The following is a 20,945-nucleotide window of genomic DNA, read 5'->3' as shown; positions in this document are numbered from 1 at the left end:
CCTTGCAGGAAAGAGTGTGTGTGAAACTGAAACTTGCCAAGCTTTTGGTGCACAGCAGCATCATAAGGATAAGTTGGGAAGTGTGCGTTGTTTAAATCCTTTAGCCATTCGAGTTAGTGGACAGATTTGAATCTATACTTAACCCTGAGCTTGGCAACCTTAGTCATGGGGGCCACTTGCTCGATACCAGGGCTAAGTCTCAAAATCATCCTCTCCAAGCTGCCTGGTGGTGAGTGTGGGGGAGATTATGCCACAAAAGCCCTGGGTGTTGTGTGTCCATCGCAGTGCACGAAGAACCAGCGGAGACTTGGATGGAGCTCCCAACAGAGCCTTGACTGAAGCACTTGTTGAATATGAACGAATGGGCACGGAATACTTTGTGGTCCATCCAGAAATGCACGCTTCAGACGGCAACTGTGGGGGGGGGGGTCTCTCTGTTACTGGACCCCCGCTATTCTCTCTTGAAATTTTAGGGACTCCACCAGCTATTCCTGCTGCAACTTCAGGATTATTGGGACACAGTACAAGGACTCTCCCACCAATTTAGAGTTGTCTGTAAATGATACTCCCCCCTCCCCACCATTGTAGCAGTTAGGTCCATGCTGTGAGTATGCACCTCATGGGTGCCACATCTCATCCATCCAGTATCGGCAGAGTAAGTCTCTCCTCCAGACTCTTTGCTGTGTGGGCACAGATGCTGTCTAGCTGCAAAAGACAGAGTGGAAATAAAGCAAATTTCCAAACCAGAGGTAGGGTGGAAAACTTTCAACAGATTACACATTTAGAAACCTTCTCTAAACTCCAAAACAAATCAATTAGCAAGTGCAGGGTATAATTGTGGCTTTTTTTTTTTTTAACTTCAAAAACTCCTAGTCCCACTAAATTGGTTTCTCCGGGGAGTAAAACATTCCTCCCCCTCTATGGGGTCTTGGACACTGGACACAAGGGTTGCAGTAGCCTCGCCTGGAGTGCTATGGCCCTTGTACAAGACCACACTGAGGGATCCCAACGGAGCCTTGTTACGGGGGCAAGCTTTTAACCAGCTCGTTCAGTTGAAGACTTTGCGGGTGGCTCTTAATGTGTGCACTACCTGAATTTGCAATGGGGAAACCATGCGGACATTACTTGCACTGGTGACCATGCATTAACTATCCATGTAGGGCAGTGCCCTACCAGACAGGGCGTTCCCCCCAATAGGTTTACACACCCTGGATCGCCTGGGGCTGTGGATGTTTGAGGCAGCCTTCACGGCTCCTGCTAGGGGAGGCAGGGAGCCTGTCTTAAGGCTGATACCTGGTAGCTGGTGTTGTGAGCCCATGGTACAGGGTTCTGGAAGGAGCAGCTATTGCATGGGTCCTGACCTTGTGACTCTTCCACAGACTAGGAACTGTGGTATGGAGGGCCTAACATAGGGGAAGAGGCTAAAGCTGTTCAGCTCCGAGAAGAGATGGCTTGGGGGGGGGGGGGGGGGGGGGGAAATGTGGTGGAGGCTTACAAAATCAGAGAGAACTAAACAGGTAGAACAGTTGCTTACTCTTTCAGATACTACAAGGACTAGGGAACATTGCATGAAGTGAGCAAGGAGCACATTTAAAACAAATCAGAATTTTTTTTTTCACTCCATGCACAATTAAGCTCTGAAATTCATTACCAGAGGATGTGGTTAGGGCAGTTAGCTTAGCTATAGTGTAGTATAGCTCCTCAGTCCAGCTATTCCCTCAGTAGCATGGGATGTATTTAATGTTTGGGTACTTGGATTGGCCACTATTGGAAATAGGCTACTGGGGCCTGATGGACCCTTGGTCTGACCCAGTATGGCAACTTTTATTAAGAAGCCCTCCTTAGTTTGCAGGGTTATGATCCCAGCAGTGGTTCAGAGAGCTGGACGGAAAATACTACTAGAGAACAAATCTCATGCATGCATTTTATCTTCTGACCTGAGAGGAATGCTCCTCCTCCTTGTGGCATAGCTTGTGTACTATGAATGAACCCTCTCTCCCACCATGGGTTCGCTAGCTGCTGAGGGTGGCATCTTACCAAGACAACAGATTCCCTGGTGACTCTGGGAATGGACCTCTGGTGGGATATGAACATGCGGACACTCGGGATAACGCAAGGAAACCTGATCATTTTAAGGCCAGAATAAATAAAAGCCCAGGGGATTGGCTCTTTCCTTGCCTAGGTCCTGGTTTGTTTTTTTTTTTTCTAATGTAGTAATGAGTTTATTGATTGGGTACAGAGGAGAACAGCTGCTCATGGGGCATGTTACAAGTCAAGCATAAATGCAACTTTAAGTATAGCTAGAACAGTCAATAACACGAAGCTCTCCCATCTTCCTCCCCCTCCCAAAAAAAATCAGGAGTGTCTAACCTTGCACAAGCACAGACTCTGTGGTAGGTGATCACCAGTGAGGTGGAGTGTGCAAGGCATTTGGGTCACACTTTTCACATAGGGACACTGTCTGGCCTGTAACCAGCAGCTGTGCCTCCCGGATGAGGGACACCCAAGCTAGAACATAAGAACAGGCCATACTGGGTAGGGATGTGAATCGTGTCCTCGATCGTCTTAACGATCGATTTCGGCTGGGAGGGGGAGGGAATCGTATTGTTGCCGTTTGGGGGGGTAAAATATCGTGAAAAATCGCAAAACCGGCACATTAAAACCCCCTAAAACCCACCCCCGACCCTTTAAATTAAATTCCCCACCCTCCCGAACCCCCCCCAAATGACTTAAATAACCTGCGGGTCCAGCGGCGGTCCGGAACGGCAGCGGTCCGGAACGGGCTCCTGCTCCTCAATCTTGTTGTCTTCAGCCGGCGCCATTTTCCAAAATGGCGGCGGCCATAGACGAACACGATTGGACGGCAGGAGGTCCTTCCGGACCCCCGCTGGACTTTTGGCAAGTCTCGTGGGGGTCAGGAGGCCCCCACAAGCTGGCCAAAAGTTCCTGGAGGTCCAGCGGGGGTCAGGGAGCGATTTCCCGCCGCGAATCGTTTTCGTACGGAAAATGGCGCCGGCCATATGCATATGGCCGGCGCCATTTTCCGTATGAAAACGATTCGCGGCGGGAAATCGCTCCCTGACCCCCGCTGGACCTCCAGGAACTTTTGGCCAGCTTGTGGGGGGCCTCCTGACCCCCACGAGACTTGCCAAAAGTCCAGCGGGGGTCCGGAAGGACCTCCTGCCGTCCAATCGTGTTCGTCTATGGCCGCCGCCATTTTTCGCCGCCATTTTGGAAAATGGCGCCGGCTGAAGACAACAAGATTGAGGAGCAGGAGCCCGTTCCGGACCGCCGCTGGACCCGCAGGTTATTTAAGTCATTTGGGGGGGGTTCGGGAGGGTGGGGGATTTAATTTAAAGGGTCGGGGGTGGGTTTTAGGGGGTTTTAGTGTGCCGGCTCACGATTCTAATGATTTATAACGATAAATCGTTAGAATCTCTATTGTATTGTGTTCCATAACGGTTTAAGACGATATTAAAATTATCGGACGATAATTTTAATCGTCCTAAAACGATTCACATCCCTAATACTGGGTCAGACCAAGGGTCCATCAAGCCCAGCATCCTGTTTCCAACAGTGGCCAATCCAGGCCTTAAGAACCTAGCAAGTACCCAAAAACAGTCTATCCCATGCTACTGATGCAATTAATAGCAGTGGCTTATTCTCTAAGTGAACTTAATAGCAGGTAATGGACTTCTCGTCCAAGAACTTATCCAATCCTTTTTTTAAACACAGCTACACTAACTGCACGAACCACATCCTCTGGCAACAAATTCCAGAGCTTAATTGTGCATTGAGTGAAAAAGAACTTTCTCCGATTAGTTTTAAATGTGCCCCCTAGTCCTATTATCTGAGAGTAAATAACCGATTCACATCTACCCGTTCTAGACCTCTCATGATTTTAAACACCTCTATCATATCCCCCCTCAGTCGTCTCTTCTCCAAGCTGAAAAGTCCTAACCTCTTTAGTCTTTCCTCATAGGGGAGCTGTTCCATTCCCTTTATGATTTTGGTAGCCCTTCTCTGTACCTTCTCCATCGCAATTATATCTTTTTTGAGATGCGGCGACCAGAATTGTACACAGTATTCAAGGTGCGGTCTCACCATGGAGCAATACAGAGGCATTATGACATTTTCCGTTTTATTCACCATTCCCTTTCTAATAATTCCCAACATTCTGTTTGCTTTTTTGACTGCTGCAGCACACTGAACCGATTTCAATGTGTTATCCACTATGACTCCTAGATCTTTCTTGGGTGGTAGCTCCTAATATGGAACCTAACATTGTGTAACTACAGCATAGGTTACTTTTCCCTAAATGCATCACCTTGCACTTATCCACATTAAATTTCATCTGCCATTTGGATGCCCAATTTTCCAGCCTCACAAGGTCTTCCTGCAATTTATCACAATCTGCTTGTGATTTAACTACTCTGAACAATTTTGTCATCTGCAGATTTGATTACCTCACTCATCATATTCCTTTCCAGATCATTTATAAATATATTGAAATTAGGAGTTCAGAGGTCACAAATCGACACTGTTAATTCACCACTGTAAAAAAAACAAACCACTTTCATATTAAGGAATACTGAAATGAGCAGGAAAGTGCCAGATGGGTTGAATTGCACGTCTTCTGTTTCTTCCTCTTCTTTTTGGGCTCACGGCTCAGTCTGAATTGACACCAAGACTTCACTTGCATATCTCTGGGGAATGACCATACGTCCCCTCCCACCTCGCTTAAGCCGGCTCGGCCTGGGGGGGCCAGCACCCCACGGTGTCCTTCTGGGGAGACCTGCCATAGTGGGGGCCCTCAGTCTGGCCACTGGTGGTGCTGTGAACGCTGCCTGAAGCCTATGAGGCCCCTGTGCGTGCGGCTGCCGCAGGGCGAGCTGGCTGAGCCCGCAGCTCTGCCCTCTGAGGCAGCCTGGGGACAGGTTTAGTGTAGGTAAAAAAAAAAACGCCAGACAGACGGCAAGCAAGTCGCTGCTACAAAGTGCCAAAATCCTTCCTCGTTATGAAAACTAGCAGAGAAGGGATTAACTCTTCTTCTTTTTTTTTTTAAACTACTGTCTTTATGAAATACCAAGTCTCTTGTCCTGTATGTTTGTCTTATTAGGTTCTATAAGTGTCATTCAACGGAGACTTTTTGTACAACATTGTGTGTGTTGTGTAGTGCGCTAGAACGGTTTAGTAGGATTGTAAAACGAAACCTTGTTCGATACCTGTGATTAAAGATTGGTGCTTTTGTTCTTACCTAAGGTGGCCCACCATGTCTCAGAACCAATATCCAATTTTTCAAATTAAAGCTCCTACGCCATTTGAAACACCTCTTAAAACCCTATAATTTCCGTACAGTTCTCCAGCCGTTGGTCCTCTCTGGTCTTGTTTTACTGCAACTCTATGCCGGGCGGCCACTCCAAATAATTCAAAATTTTGCTGCCTCCCCGCATTGCCCCAGTCCTTCAGTCACTACCTTGGTTGCCCGTTTTTTTGTTACCGGATACAAAAACAAAACTGCTGTCGTCCGTATTCTGCCACCTAACATCTCCCGCGTCAACACCACGGATACGCGTGCCTCTCGCAGCGAGACCTGGCGTCCCTTCTCTCCGTGACAGGGCAGCGCTCCTCGTCCATGCACGCCCCGCACGATGGGAGCTCTCTCTCTCGGGATTGCATTGTCAAAGGCTTTTTGAATATTTTGCTAAGCTCGTACCATCTCGGACGTAAGAATCCTTATCTTCCCTTTCCAGGGCCTTGCTCTGTTTATTTGTGCTCTTACACTTGTTCAGTGCAGTTACCCTGTAGCTGGATGATTATTTTGTCTGGTTCTCTTTGTTTGGCCAATACCAATTATGTGTGTTTGTTGTACCCTGCTCTGATCACCTTTTTTGTTTTTTGGCAGGGCGGGTAAATCTCTTTAAATAAACTGTAGTTATAGGAGAGGTGCTGCACCCTCCTCTAAGAAAACACGTATTCTTCATCCTTTGGTGTTCGTTGGCTCTGTTCTGTGGATTTTAATACCATAGTTAAAACGGTATTAAACCTGCCTCCCTGTCTGCCGGCATACTTCAAACCACATCCCATGAACGTTCTCCACCACCATGTGTACACTTTCCTCTGCTCAAATGCTAGACTTCATCTCAGAATCCCCCCCCCCCGGGCTCCGCGCAGGCCCAACAGAGCGAAATCAGATTTTCATTCCTAATGACCAGCGAGGGTGGAGACGTTCCAAAGGGAACGCTCGCTCTTCTCTTGCCGTCCTGAAAAGTCTGTGTGCTCTAGGCCTTTCCGTGGTTTGAGGTCCACCTCTTGGGTAGAGGACTAAGCCTGCATTACCAGCCCTGTTTGTCTTGGTGTGTGTTTTGTTTTTTTTTTTCTTTTTTCCAGGGCCGGTGTTAGCTTTGTTACTGTGCTGCCCCACCACAACTCATTCAGTCTCTGTCCCAGGCCGATCAAAGCCCAGCTCCCTCCAGAAGTCTATATTAAAAACTGACTCATCCACTCCACAGAACCCCTGGTCAAGGGAAGGATATTACATATCCTAGGGAAACCTTACAGCCTTGTGCGCACACCACACTCCCACACAATGTAATCATAAAACGTGTGACAAATTTTACATGAAAACATTCACAAGTACAACTTTCCTAGCGTGTAGCCAGATGGATTCAGGACCAATGGGTTATGCTCCCCTGCCAGCAGATGGAGACTTGAGTTAGATTTCAAAGCTGATGTCACCCTAGCTACACCCCTGCAGTGATCTCAGCAGTTCAGTATCTCTCGGTCTCATAGCAGATGGTGGATGTACCTCTCCCTATGGGGTTTGCTATACTTTTTGGAAGGAGACATTCTACATTTAAATTGGGAGAAAAGATTTGCACCCTCACTCTCTCCTGCAGTGATACCTAAAGGTTCATTCCTCAGGTGATTTTCCGAGATCCTCTGAGGTTTGCCTCAGTCTGGTAGCCGGTTCCCTGGCATGGACTTTGCTGCTAAGGCAGTGGGTGCAGGAAGCAGAGTGCAGAATCTCTGTACTCAGCTGGTAAGTGGTGGGGGAGGGGGGGAACGTCCCGATTGAGACCCATTTGGAGGGATTTTGGTAAGACGTCCTCTGGTCTCCTTGCTCGGTGTGCCGTACCAATGTTTCCGATCCTGTTGGTAAGGGGAACTGAGCTTCCAAGCAGGATGAGCACCCCCCCCCCCCCCCCCCCCCCGGTGGGCTAGGCCGCAGCGGTACCATCTTGCGCACGCATTTGTGTGTGCCGTATTGCCCTCCCTAGAACGTTGTACATACAGTGCGTCAGCTCTCAGCACACGCATGCATAACATCACGCATGTACATATGTGCACAACCTACTAAGTGCAGAATATGGGAAATGCTGGGCGCACGGGCTGTACATGTGCCTTACCGCATCCCACCTAGGTGCCTGAAACATAGCTATGGTGCATAAAATTTTAAGCGTGGGCCAACAGAATAGTTACAGCCGCCAATGGCACTGGACTTTGCGAAGCCTGACTCCTCCCATTCAGAGGATGGGTTGGCCACAGCCTTAACTGAAAATACCCTGGGACTGGATCATCCATGGGAGAGGGAAATTCAGCAACACCTACCCCTGGGCTAGGCATGGATCCAGCTGCCTTCTCGTGGGTGGAATTTTTCCAGGGCCTTCGTACGGGCGCAGTCTGCTACCTCACTTGCCCCTGTCCGGATGGAACCTCAGCCAGTAAGCCCTCCCTCTCCCAGTCCTATCGGCAGACCTCGAGGCATCCCTTGACTCACCAAGGGTATACCTGGCAGGGACCCGGACAGCACGGACGAAGAGGATACGGGTTCCTTGGAAGATGGGGAAATCCCCCCCCTGGTTTAGAACCATATTGGACTGTTATGGTTTTTCCATAGAGAGGAGATGCTGGGAGGTCCTGGTGTGGACTCTTATGACAGAACCAAAGAAGAATCCCATTCTGATTTCCATAAGGAAAGCCTCTTGCTACTTTCCAGTACTAGAAGCCATCCAGGAGTTGTTTGACCTGGCATGGGATGGGTTGTATCTAGGGTGACATCAGCTTTGAAATTTGACTCTTGTCTCCATCTGCTGGCAGGAGAGCACATAACCCATTGATTCTGAATCTATCTACACTAAAGAAAACAAAATTATCAGGTAAGTAATTTCTCCAATATTTACATGCACTGCAGTGATGCCAACTGGAAAAGCCTACAAAAAGACACTTTAACACCTATGGAATTTGTAATGGCACCTCAAAGCCATGAATAAACATAATTACCATTACAACATAGCACACCTCCCATACCAAAACAGTCCTAACTACAAGCACTCACAGTAGCAACACTGCAAATATTACACCAGTACACCTATTTGGAGAATAGAAGAAGCCAGGCTGCTATAGATCCCTATACAGAAACTACATGCCAGCAAAATAGCTCACTTCTGTCACATATGCAAAATATAGACCAAATTACAGAATAGTCCAGAAACTATAAATAGAAACATGTTAACTGGAGCCCACAACAAGCCAACCTCCTATGTGCATAGCAACAGTGGGAAAACAAACATAACCATTCTTAATAAAACATAATAGTAAAATCATATTAATAAATATCCAAAATTACCAAAATACAATATTTAAAAAAAAATCTAATTCCCCTCCCCCCCCCAAAAAATAAATATTTCAAAACATCAAACTATACCCAATTAAAACTAATAAGGATTAAAAAAAAAATCTGCTCTCAATACCTGGGATCATCTGATATCCAGTCTCCCTGAGATTTTCATGCATTCAGGAAGATAGGGCCACACAAACTATCTGCGTGCTCTTCCCACATTAATTCTCACACGCTCCCTGTCTGCTCACGCCTATACTCCCTCTCTCCCTCAGACACAATTTGTGCACACAACTGTGAGAGCCTATATGTGATACACATACAAGCTCATATGTTCTCGCACAGCCATGCTTAAACTCTCACATTAGACTCTGACAGACACATGCACGGCTTCCTGTTTTCTCTTCAGTCCATGGTGGATTGAGCTCCACCATGGTGCGGAGGCTCTTCTCCTCCACGTGTCTGTGTCAGTAAGGAGCACTGGAATTCAACCTGCCAGTGGGTCGAACTTTGCTGCAGCTGGCAGCTCTCTTGGTGCCACCCTGTGCAAATACACAGTATGCACACCCGGTCAGGCCGGGCCTGGAGTTTTCTCCTTCCTCCCATGCATCAGGGTCATTGAAACATTTTCATGTGGGTTGCAGTTGGATGCGGTACAAACAAAACATTTTTCACATTTTGAGCAGATGTATAATGTAACCCTTCATGCTGAGAATTTGCCAGGGTCGGTCAGGCATGGCATTGCAGTTGTCAAACTGCCGTATATTAAAATGCTTGTTATAGTAACTCATACTTGAACCGTGAGAGATGATTTAATTATCAAAACCTACATACCATAACTGTCCGATTGCACAATAGACCTCTGGGTTAACTTGGAGCACTGGGAGAGAGTTGAGTCTCCTTAAAACTGTAGAAATTATCCTTTTATATCTCATGCAAACGGGTTGTGTGTTTGGCTTTCTGTGCAGAAGGGTAGTGTCAAGCACTTGGCTGCTGTGAGCAAACATGACCTGGAGTCAGGGCCCTAGACAACCTTACAGCTTGGCTGCCATCTTCCCCCACACAAATTATTTATGTACAAAAGCTTTTAATGTTAATGCATTCTGAGGGAAAAATAGCTTACATGCACTTAGAATCAATGTGGTATTAGACTATTTTAACACATTGGGTGTGGGTTTGGCCCTCAGAAAACCACAAGTAACATGAATTAGTTCCTATACCAAAATATTATAACACTGGTTGCCATGGCTTAGAACAGCAACAACCCTACCTCTGAAATGCAATACTGCAAATATTACACCATTCTGTACAATGTGGGGTCTTAACTTGGGGGGGCCCTTCAGGGGCTCACTGCTATGGTAGTTGGGTGACCACCACTGGGAGTTGGTGGAGGTGTTTGGTTTTTGTTAAATCTCCTCCTTTCATGTGTTACCAAATATTAATTGGCTTGGCAGAAACGAGACCTCTTATTTAACCAGGGAAGCAGTGCACAACACCTTTAAACCATGGCTTAAATTGCTCGGGTCATGGAGGCTGCAGGTACCTTGGCATCATTTGGAAACTTAGTGGATGGCTGCTCAGATTTTCTTAATTTCCTTCCTTCCTTGTCAGTTGTAGGCTGGGATTGTTTGTTTGTCCAGGGGCTCTTGCTGTTTGTCTTGCCTTTCTGTGCTCCCCCCCCCTGACCAGACTTTCTGATCCTCCCTCTCTCACAATGGTAATACACAGGACCTTTTTAAATCATGCCATTTGCTGGAGAGATCCCTGTATATCTGGGAGTTGCTGGGAGCGTGAATGCCAGACCATAATCTTGGGCTAGGGACTGCTGTCCAGCACTGAACTGCTTGTGGATCACAAGTGATCCCGCAGCAGGTGCTGGCAGTACAGCGGGAGCCGCGAGATGCCCTGGACGCTCACCACATCTGATTTCCCACTGTGCAGGATTCCAGGGAATCGGGATCCAAGAACTATACTGAAAATGCACAGTTACAGGCACAAGACCCTAACCATCCAAACTAGACCAGCATCCCTTCCATACAACTCTTATAAATCTTAATGGATTACACCAGGAACAGACTCCTATTCCACACATCTAATAGTCTGTTTAGAGCCAGGCCCTGAGCTGTTTCCAAAGCCATGGGCTGGGACTGATGGTCACTTAAGGGCACTTCAGGATTGACGGGTGTAATATTCAAGGTGGGGAGGTGTTCTCGTGCCTCCATTCTCATCCCACTTCTGTCAGATTGCGCTTATCTCCCTGTGTCTTATCACTTGGCAGTCATAAAATGTCTGCTTTTTTTTTTTTTTTTCCTTCAAGCATTCTTGTGAAACAGGTCAGTAAGTCACGATGCACCTCTAGAAGTGGCTGCGAGCACTACCTGCGTCTCGGTTCCCTTAAACATTCACATTCTGGTTTCAGTGAAGCCTCTTTATATAGTGTCTGACCATAGTAACAAGCTGGGCAGCTTCCTGCCTGACCAGAGGCAGCCTGCTAGGGGCTTCAGAGCCCACGGGAGGGATGGGAGTATCAGCACTTCACATTTAAGAGCCATAAAACAGTTTCCCTGACCTTCCCGACTTCACAAACCTCCAGGCTGCTGTAATAACTGCACTCTTCCAAGCACAGACTTAATGCCAGTGCAGTCAGGAGTCTGGCACCCAACTACCTGCGTCTCCAAGTGTCATACTAATGATGGTGTTGGCTATTACTAACCCCTACTACCACCACCACTAGCTTACCTTGCATTTTGGGGTGGAGGAAAACTTCCACAGCTAACCTTAGTCTCTGGGCAGAAGCCGGAGCTCTGCTGTCAGGATCTGCGTTCGGTCCTTTACGCGCAGAAGTCTCATCTGTGCATGAAGGCTCTTCTTAATTCACCAACCTTGCTGCACTGGGAGTTTAGTATCCGTGTGTTAGGAAGCTGGGCACTGAATTTCAGCCCCCCCCCCCCCCCCCCCGGACTGCTTCTCTGCTTCAACAGCAGAGGGAAAAGGGGAATTGGGTTCGCACAGCAACTAACGAGGCCCCAACTTCTACGGTGTGGGGAACAAATAAAGATTGGGGGGGGGGGGGGGAGTTTAACTTGCTGATGTGAGCAGTTGCTTTCCAGCCTGAGGGAGGTGGGGGTTCAGTCTAAGACCAGCCTGAGCTGCCAAAACCCACCACCCACAGGAAAAAGCCGGCATGGTCTTAATCCGCCACTCAAACAGCCCGATGGTGAAGTTCTAGGACGGGGACTACATCACGGACCTGACATCACCCGGCCTAGGTCAGCCCTGAAGCCTCTTGAACCCTGCTGCCCCCTCTATATTGTAGGGGTGGCCACCTCCTCCGGTCCCGGAGAGCCCACAAGACTGGCTTTCAGGATATCCCCAATGAATATGCATGAGAGAGTGGCATACAATGAAGGCCGCTCTCGCTCTCGCTCTCTCAGTGGGGATGTCATGTGGGCTCTCCAGGACCGGAGTTGGCCACCCCTGCTCCTTCCTGCTGGGATTCCTTAACGTCCTCTTCTGGTAGGGGACGGTTCAGAACGCAGCTGGAAGGTTTTCTGAGAAAGCAGGATGTGGATTTAGAGTCTGGTTATACGTGGCAGTGCCAGCCAAGATGGCGTAAGCTGGATAAAGTCACTAGTTTGTCCAAACCTTAGTTTAAATGGCGACCTTGGGCATTGCTGGTCCCATCGGTGGTGTTGATCAGAATATGTGCTCATAGGAGCCTGGGGATTTGTTGCAGGACTTTCAGGCAGTGGCTTGCACATTGTGCAGCCCTGAACATGCAAAAGCTGAGCTGACCCTGTTCGGATACCTCACACAGGAACCCCCCCCCCCCCCCCCCCCCCAGGTGTGGCATCTGCATCCTTCCTGTCAGCTGCTTTTGGGGTGATTCTCCTCCTTCCCCCCCCCACCCCCCCTTCTGTCTGGGATTCCTCCAACCCATTGGGTTGGAGGAATCCCTGCCATGCGTGAGACCTCGGGTTCATGTCCAGGGCTGTGGAGGCAGTGACATCTTGGTGGGATGTGAGGTATCCCTGCAGAGACCCAGGAGCTGGCAAGCTGCCTTTACTTGTTCCAAGGCCCCACCCATCTGTTTACCACGTGGTACCCTGCCTGCTCTACCACAGGCAGACAGGCCACGCCGTGAGCATGCAAAGGCCACAGAGTCTGGTGTTCGATTCAGGGAATTGTGGGCTGGGACCCTTCTGAGATGGGAAGGTGTCTAAAATGGGGACCACCCCCTCCCAATAACTCTGAATGAAGGCTCATAGCCCAGTAGAGACTAGATCTATGGACTGGGAGCCCATAGGGGAGAATTGCCAGGCTGAAACGTAACTTGGGCTAGCTCGCAGGAGCTGGAGGCAGGGGTGTTTAGTTCTGTGGGCTGAATTATGGATGGCTCATTCCATACCTCTTCGTGGTGCTCCAGGCACTACCCTGGCTTCTGACTGAGCAGTGAATGAAGTGTTAAATTGTTAGCCCCATAATCCTGGGTGACCCTGTCTGCGTTTGAAAGGACTGCTTCCTCCGGCTGGTGTTAACACTGGCACGGGATAGTTAACTGGGGAGATACCTGAACGTTTCAAAGCAGGCGGCATCTATTCCTCTTAACCAGGTCACAAACCAGCACGGACCCTGCTTGTGGTGGACTACTTTTTTTTTTTTTCTTTGTTCTCAATCCATCCTCACAAATATTTTTTATATTCTGCCTTTCAGACACTTCAAAGCAGATTATGTTTTGGGTACTGTAGATATTCCCTTGTCCCTAGAGGGCTCACCTGAGCCAATGGAGGGTAAAGTGACTGCACAAGGAGAGGTGGTGGGATTTGAACCCTGGCTTGCAGGCCCTGCTCTAACCACTAGGCTACTCCTGCACCCTTACAGTACACAACTCAGCAGACACTTTCTCGGAGCTGCTCCTGGCTGGTTTTGCTAGTACAATTCCTGGGGGGGGGGAAGGGTTCTGGGTGTGGCTTCCCCTCTGGGACACAGGTCTTCATGGCTGCTTCTGTTTTTTTCTTTTTCTTTGCAGATACCTGTAACATCATGGCAAACAAGGGCCCATCATACGGACTGAGCCGCGAGGTGCAGCAGAAGCTGGATCACATGTACGAGCTGGACCTGGAGGCCACCCTGGTGCAGTGGATCTCGGCACAGTGCTCCGGGATGGACATAGGTCAGCCGGAGGGCCAGGGCAAAGCTGCCTTCCAGAAATGGCTGAAAGATGGCATAGTAAGCAGTCCCTGTAGCTGTAATCCGCATGCATCTTCTGTGGGATGACAAGGGTGAAACGGCGTCTGTCTGGTTAGCATGTCTGTTTCTACGGAGGGAGACAGGGACCTGAAGTGCATCTAATCCTATATTTGCTTCCCCCAGATATTGTGTCACCTCATCAACAGTCTGGCACCCGGCTCCATTAAGAAGGTCGTGAAGTCCGAGACGCCGTTCCGACAGATGGAGCAGATCTCGCAGTTCCTGCAGGCCATCGACAAGTACGGGATCCCACCCACTGACCAGTTCCAGACAGTCGACCTCTGGGAAGGTACGGGGCTGGGGCCGGCAGCGTGCATGGGCAGCGCCCCCTGCTGACAGTCGGAGTGGCACACCTCGGGCTCACCTTGCAGGCCCCTAATCACCCTGTGTGCCCTAACAGGTCTTAATTGTCAAATTCAGTTGGTAAGCGAGTTTGTGGTTTTCTCTTTTCCCTTCAGGGAAGGCCATGGCAAGCGTGCAGCGGACGCTGATGAACCTGGGGGGTCTGGCAGTCACGCGGGACGACGGATGTTTCCAAGGAGACCCCAACTGGTTCCCCAAGTAAGCAGATGAGCACCCCCGGCTTGCATAGTGACCTCACTTATGGTAGAACAAATACCTAGATTTTTTTTGGGGGGGGGGGGGCAAGGACAAATTGTAAACCTGGTCTGACCGGCTAGAAACCCTCTGGACAGTCTCCTCCCCTCCCCCCCCTCACTATGTATCAGTGCGGTGCTTTAAGAAAAAGAGCCTGCTGCATAGATGGTCTTCATCTTTTTATAACAGATGTTGTACATGGCAGCCCGTGGGGGGGGGGGGCATCTTTGCTGCCTTCCCTGTTGGTGGGGGGGGGGTTAGCTAGAGATGCTCCTTGCTGACCTCAGATAGTGGTTCCTGTTCCCATCCCCCCCTCCTTGTAGCAGGAGACACAGCTGCGACTAGGCCGGGGTCACTGCAGCTGTTGCCCTTCAGCTCCAGGCAGCAGTCCCTGAAGCTTTTTGGGGGGGTTCCCATCCTAGGACGGGGTGACGTGGCTTGGCGCACATGCACGACTCGCTGCTTAATGCAGGCGTGGAGAAGCAGCAGGCTATAAGCAGGGCTCAAATCCTCCTGCTGCTCACTTTACCCTCCATGGTATGAGGGATAGGGAAGTACCTGATTGTAATCTGCCTTGACGTGCTGAAAAGGCAGAATAAATGAAGTCCTAAATTTCAATCTGATATTATGGAGACATTTTGGGTTTGTGGGAAATGGGCCTGTTGACCAATCCAACTTATTTTGGGATTTCCCCCCCCCCCCCTCCAAAGCTGTGCCTGGGCGTTTGGGTGGGCTTTGAGCTGCTGGGATCAGCGACACGTGAGACACGGGTTGCATGAAATGTGTGGCCCATGCAGTCCAGTTGTATCTCGTGCCACAGCTCTAGCGTGACGTCTTAAGGAGCTGCACGCGAGCAGCTCTCAATGTTTCCAGAATAACTTCTGAAAAGCTCATGAGGTTGAGAGTAGACTCGGGAGTAATGGCAGACGTCATTCCTCTTTGTGACAAGGAGAGGTGGGTGCCTTGAACAGCCTCTCGGAGCTGGTGAGGACGGATTCCTGACTTAGCAGTGACGGGGAAGACAGACTAACTGGGGCCTAAGGCAATGCAACAAGAATTTAAAATTTGGTAGACACAATGTTTGACTTTTTTTGTTTTGTGGGTTAAAAGACTCAAGACTGCTGCCAGCGTCACTTGTAACTCCTATTTTAAGTCCTTGTCCCAAAGATCTTGCAATCTTTGTCTTTATGCCGTGACTTATTTGAGCTGTTTGTTTTTGTGATCTACAATGAATAATCTTGCAGGCTGCACAGTATAAGAATCTGAGCCCTGATTGTTCAGCCCATTGCTGTTGGGGGCCATGCTACCTTCCACGGTGCTCTTATGGGTCATCGTCTTCCCTCTTTATAAATGGAAGTGTTTTCACCACGTGCATGTCTGACCCCTGCAGAGCAATGGGGGGGTGTGAATGACACTTCTCTCAGTCTGTGCGGGATCCCGATCCATATGAGGTCATGACTGGATTCTCTCCCTCTTTTTATTGCCTTGACAGAAAATCTCAGGAGAATCGCCGGGACTTCTCCAGGGACAAGCTGAAGGAAGGGCAGAGCGTCATCGGGCTGCAGATGGGCACGAACAAGGGGGCATCGCAGTCGGGCATGACGGGCTATGGTATGCCCCGTCAGATCCTCTGATGTGCAGCCCAGCTTCTCCCCTGAAGATCCCTTCCCCCCCCCCCCTGCTCTTTAATATATTCTGGCATATGCAGTCTGTATATACACACAGTTTAGAAAAATTTGCTATCTTTTTTGTAATGTGATATTTTTATCCTTGAACCAAATTCTCTCAAAGGGGAAGATGATTGGGGGGGGTTAGGGTTGTTGCTCTTATGCCAGTTCTGGTTTAGCTGTGCCCTGAGCTGTTGCCTCTCCAGAAATCCTTCACTGTATTTGTAAAGGAATTTGAAAGGTCAAGGGCAGAGAGATCCTGAGCCTTTTTTTAAAATCTGGCATTGGGCTAACATGAGGGGCAGCAGTTTATGGGCTTCTAGGCCTTGTGTGCTCAATTTGGTGTTGTAGCCATTTTTGTGAATTCTTGACAGGAAGTGATGTCATAGCTATTTTTCTATTGCCTGTAACCTTTTCTTTGTTTCAAGTCTCTCTCCATGGCTAGTGCCTTGGCTGCTGGCTAAAACAGCTTCACAAGGGTCTGAGGTCTAAAGGGGGGGATGGAACTGGTGGCTTGTTCATCCTGACTTTTTGTCTTGATGCCTTATGGGGAAATGCAAGCTATAGGGACCAAGAGTACAGTACAGGGATTATGCCAAGAAGTATTCAGTTGGTAATCCTGCTGAGGCCTTCGGGGATCTCTGCTCCGGACTGCAGCCTCTTCTGTAGGGCTAGGAGCCCAGGTCAGGGCACCGGTCATTCTCTTACGGATGTCTCATTCCCCACCACTATATGCAGGAGAGGGAATCTTTCTGTGGTCCACCCTTTCTGTCCATATTCATTCATGGGGTAAGTTCCTGCATTCCAGGATAGGGGGATCTCTATGCGAACAGGGCATTAATGGCCAGGGAGCATCCCGTGCCTTAAGCAGTAGGAAAGCTCTGGAACTCTCTTTTGGCTCCTAGCTTACTGTGGCAGCTGAGTGCTTGGTCAGGTGTTTATCTAGTCAATGCTCCCATTTTCTGGGGGATATCTGCATCTTAGTACCTTTCCTTCTCATTCTAAGTTGGCTTTTGTAAAAGCAAACTAGGCAGGTCAAGGCCCAGGAATATGCAGCATAGATGAGTCCCAGCACGGGTTGGACAACGAAGCAGCCTTGGATGCTTGCTTGCTTTTTTTTTTTGTCCTTTGAAAGTATGTGGCTTGCTTGCTTGCATTCCTGACTTTCTGGTGTTTGCTGGAGGAACAGGGAATGCTAAGTCCCAGCTGCCTCGGTCACCTACACTTCCATAGCATTAGAAACAGAGTACCTACTCCCAGACCCTTTGTGAATGACCAATGTACACTGTAACCAGGATCCTGGGTGGAGATGGCGTGCACGCGCGTCCTGTGGAGGTGGTGTCGTGTGTGGCCAGGCACGGTAAACCCCTGGCGTTTGACCAGTTTCCTGCACGGTGCCTGGATGAACTGCTGTGAACCTTCCAGGGGTTGGGGGTGAGGGAGCAACAGAGAAGCTGGTAGTGTCGTCGTCATCCCCCGTCCCCTCCCCCTCCATTTTAGCAAAGAATGGCATAGAGGGTTGTGTTCTTGCAAACCCTAAAGTTGAACTTTTTATTTATATAAAAAGATGTAAATCTGTGATCCTTTCCCCCTCCCCCCCTCGGTCCCCAGCAATCCAGAATAGAGGGGAGGGGGGTTCCTACGTTCTGTTCTGTGGTGGTTCTACTGTTTGAATGTGTTCTGTTTCAGAATAAAAAGTCTTTCCAACCAATATTTGTAGAGTGCCATGCAGCTTTATTTCTCGGTATAAATGTGGATCACATACCCTCTGCCTGCTTTTGGAGCGTGTGTGGAGGCTTGCGTAGCATCGCCTTTCTTCTAATCACGCACTGCTTGCTCCTTTTAAATGCAACTCCCAGTAGTAGGCCAGACTTCACTTCCAAACGCTGTGTTGGGCCTCCCGTCCTTGGCCGTTGCGTGATAACTTGCTGTAGTTCCATGATCCAGGAGTGACCCAGCATGCCAAGTTCCTGCTTGAAATACAATGTACTGGCTTTTTTTTTTTTTTTTTTTGTTTTCTCTTAATACATCAGCTCGGGCTGGAAAGCATTAATGGCGTAGTTGGAATCATGACAACTTGGCAGCTGGTGAACTAAGTAACATTGAAGAGGGCTCTGATTATTTTTTAAAGGGGGATCAGCTTCCTTGTTAAGGAGGGTTAGAATGGAGCCTCTGCGTCAGACACTGATGACGTAAGTTACAGCAGGAGCTAGGCTACGGGCCAGAACAAGAACCATAGTGAGAGGCCACAGCATACGTGCCACCCTTTTGAATTGCTACACTTCCATAGTCTGGACAGTTTGCTGGGACATAAGGAGGCAACAGGTGCTAGAGCACCTCAAGTGACTCATTCCATAGTGGGAGCAGGCTGTGCTGCTAGTGGCCAGCTTGCAGGGGGTGGGCAATGCATGGCTTTGGTGGCCTAGCCAGATCAGTTGGTTGCCTTAATACACAAAAAAGATTGCTGTGCTGCATTAGGCCAAAGGTCCATTAAGCCCAGTATCCTATTTCTAGCTGGCCAATCCAGGTCACAGGTATCTGGTTGGATCTCAAACATTTAGATAGACACAGTTTAATGGGATCCAGCCAGCATGGATTTACCCAGGGGAAGTCTTGCCTCTCAAATCTATTTATTTATTTTTTTTTAAGGGGGGGGTGAATAAACATGTGGCTAAAAGTGAACCAGTAGATGTAGTGTATTTGGATTTTCTGGAGGCATTTGACAAAGTTCCTCATGAGAGGCTTCTAAGAGAACTAAAAGTCGTGAATTACAAACTGATTAAAAGACCAGAAACAGAGTAGATGACAGGATCTCTTTTTCACAGTGGAAAAAGATAAACTGTGCAGTGCCTCAGATCTGTACTTGGATCGGTGCTTTTTAATATATTTGTAAATTATCTGGAAAAGGGTACAATGAGTGAGGTGCTTAAATTTACAGATGACACAAAATTATGCAGAATAGTTACATCTCAAGCAGCTTGTGATGAATTGCAGGAGGACATTGGAAGATTGGGCATCCATATGGCAGATGACATTTAATGTGGACAAGTGCAAGGTGATGCATGTAGGGAAAAATAACCCTTGCTGTAGTTACACAATGTTAGGTTCCATATTAGGAGCTAGCACCCAGGAAAAAGATCTAGGCGTCATAGTGGATAATACATACCGTAGATATCTTCTGCTCAGTGTGCAGTGGCGATCAAAAAAGCAAACAATGTTAGGAATTATTAGGGAATGGTTAATAAAATGGAAAATGTCATAATGCCTCTCTCTCCATGGTGAGACTGCACCTTGAATTCTGTGTACGATTCTGGTCGCCGCATCTCAAAGATCTAGTTACACTGGAGAGTGCAGAGAAGGGTGACCAAAATGAATGGCTGCCCTATGAGGAAAGGCTAAAGAAGTTAGGGCTGTTCAGTTTGGAGAAGAGACGACTGAGGGGGATATGATTGATTACTTCTATCATGAAAGGACTTTTACATTAACTTGTTCATCAGTTATTTACTCACAGGCTGATACAGTACAGTGCACGGTTAACCCACGTTTGGGCGCGCATTTTTGACGTGCTATTACCCCTTATTCAGTAAGGGGTAATAGCACATCAAATGCACATCCAAACACCCCCCCCCCCCCCCGAAACTAATAGTGCCTGCAACATGCAAGTTATTCCCACACAATTCACTAAGTAAAATGTGCAGCCAAGCTGCACATTTTACTTTCAGAAATTAACACCTGCCCAAAGGTAGGCGTTAATTTCTGACAGCACCAGGAAAGTGCACAGAAAAGCAGTAAAAACTGCTTTTCTGTACACCCTCCAACTTAATATCATGGCGATATTAAGTCAGAGGTCCCAAATTAAAAAAAAATAAAAAAAAAAATTTTTTTTAATCTGCTCAAACCAAATGCTCAATTTTGCCAGCATCCGGTTTCCAAACACATGGCTGGCTGAGTTTGAGAACAGACACAGGCAAAATTGAGCGTTGGCTGTCAAGCTTGCTGACAGCTGCCGCTCCTGTCAAAGAGGTGCTAGGGACACCAGTGCTTTTTTTTTTAACTGTGGGCCGTCATTTACATACTGAATCGCACGCACAGGAGAGTGGCCTGTGCATGTGCGGGGAAAGCAGGCAAGTGCCACGACTTTTACTGAATCGGCCTGTCAGATAATAGGCCCAGGAGCAGTCCATGAAGTTAGCAAGTAGCTCATTTAAAACAAATTAAATTCTTTCACGTGCTGCATAGTTAAGCTCTGGAATTCATTGCTAAAGGATATGGTTAGTGTAACCAGGTTTTAAACAGTTTGGATAAGTGCCTAGAAGAAAAATCCATAAACTACTATTATGGTAATAAGCAATAGTAGCTTATGATCTATCTAATATATGGGTACTTGCCAAGTTCTTGTGGCCTGGATTGGCCACTGTTGGAAACAGGATGCTGGGCTTGATGGACCCTTGGTCTGACCCAGTATGGCATGTTTGTGTGTTCTAAAATTCAAGTGTGAAAGGCAGGGATGAGAATTATAATGCTAAATTAGTTGGATGGTTGGCTATGCACTCTTTCTCTTCCACCATGTTTCTATCCATTTTCCTAACCTGTGCACAGCTAGGAGATGGCAGTTCTTTTTCACTCAACGCACAAAGCTCGGGAATTTGTTGCCAGAGGATGTGGTTAGTGCAGTTAGTGTAGCTGGGTTCAAAAAAGGTTTGGATAAGTTCTTGGAGGAGAAGTCCATTAACTGTTATTAATCAAGTTTACTTAGGGAATAGCCACTGCTATTAATTGCATCAGTAGCATGGGATCTTCTTAGTGTTTGG

The 20,945-nt window shown here is 48.1% G+C and overlaps 1 protein-coding gene across 1 annotated transcript in view; it reads left to right on the top strand.

The window, feature by feature from the left end:
• TAGLN2 (transgelin 2) overlaps positions 1-17,847 on the top strand; it is a 28,664-nt gene extending 10,817 nt beyond the window's left edge. The window contains exons 2-5 of the mRNA XM_029580471.1: positions 13,650-13,849; positions 13,994-14,159; positions 14,329-14,431; positions 15,960-17,847. Coding sequence (XP_029436331.1) covers positions 13,664-13,849; positions 13,994-14,159; positions 14,329-14,431; positions 15,960-16,101 — 597 coding nt within the window. The 5' untranslated portion in view covers positions 13,650-13,663 and the 3' untranslated portion in view covers positions 16,102-17,847. The remainder of the gene's footprint in view (positions 1-13,649; positions 13,850-13,993; positions 14,160-14,328; positions 14,432-15,959) is intronic.
• The last annotated feature ends 3,098 nt before the right edge of the window (positions 17,848-20,945 follow it).

This window comes from Rhinatrema bivittatum, chromosome 16, assembly GCF_901001135.1.
Source record: "Rhinatrema bivittatum chromosome 16, aRhiBiv1.1, whole genome shotgun sequence".
Lineage (NCBI taxonomy): Eukaryota > Metazoa > Chordata > Amphibia > Gymnophiona > Rhinatrematidae > Rhinatrema > Rhinatrema bivittatum.
The sequence above is the reverse complement of the archived record's forward strand: the minus strand, read 5'-3'. Positions and strand labels throughout refer to the sequence as shown.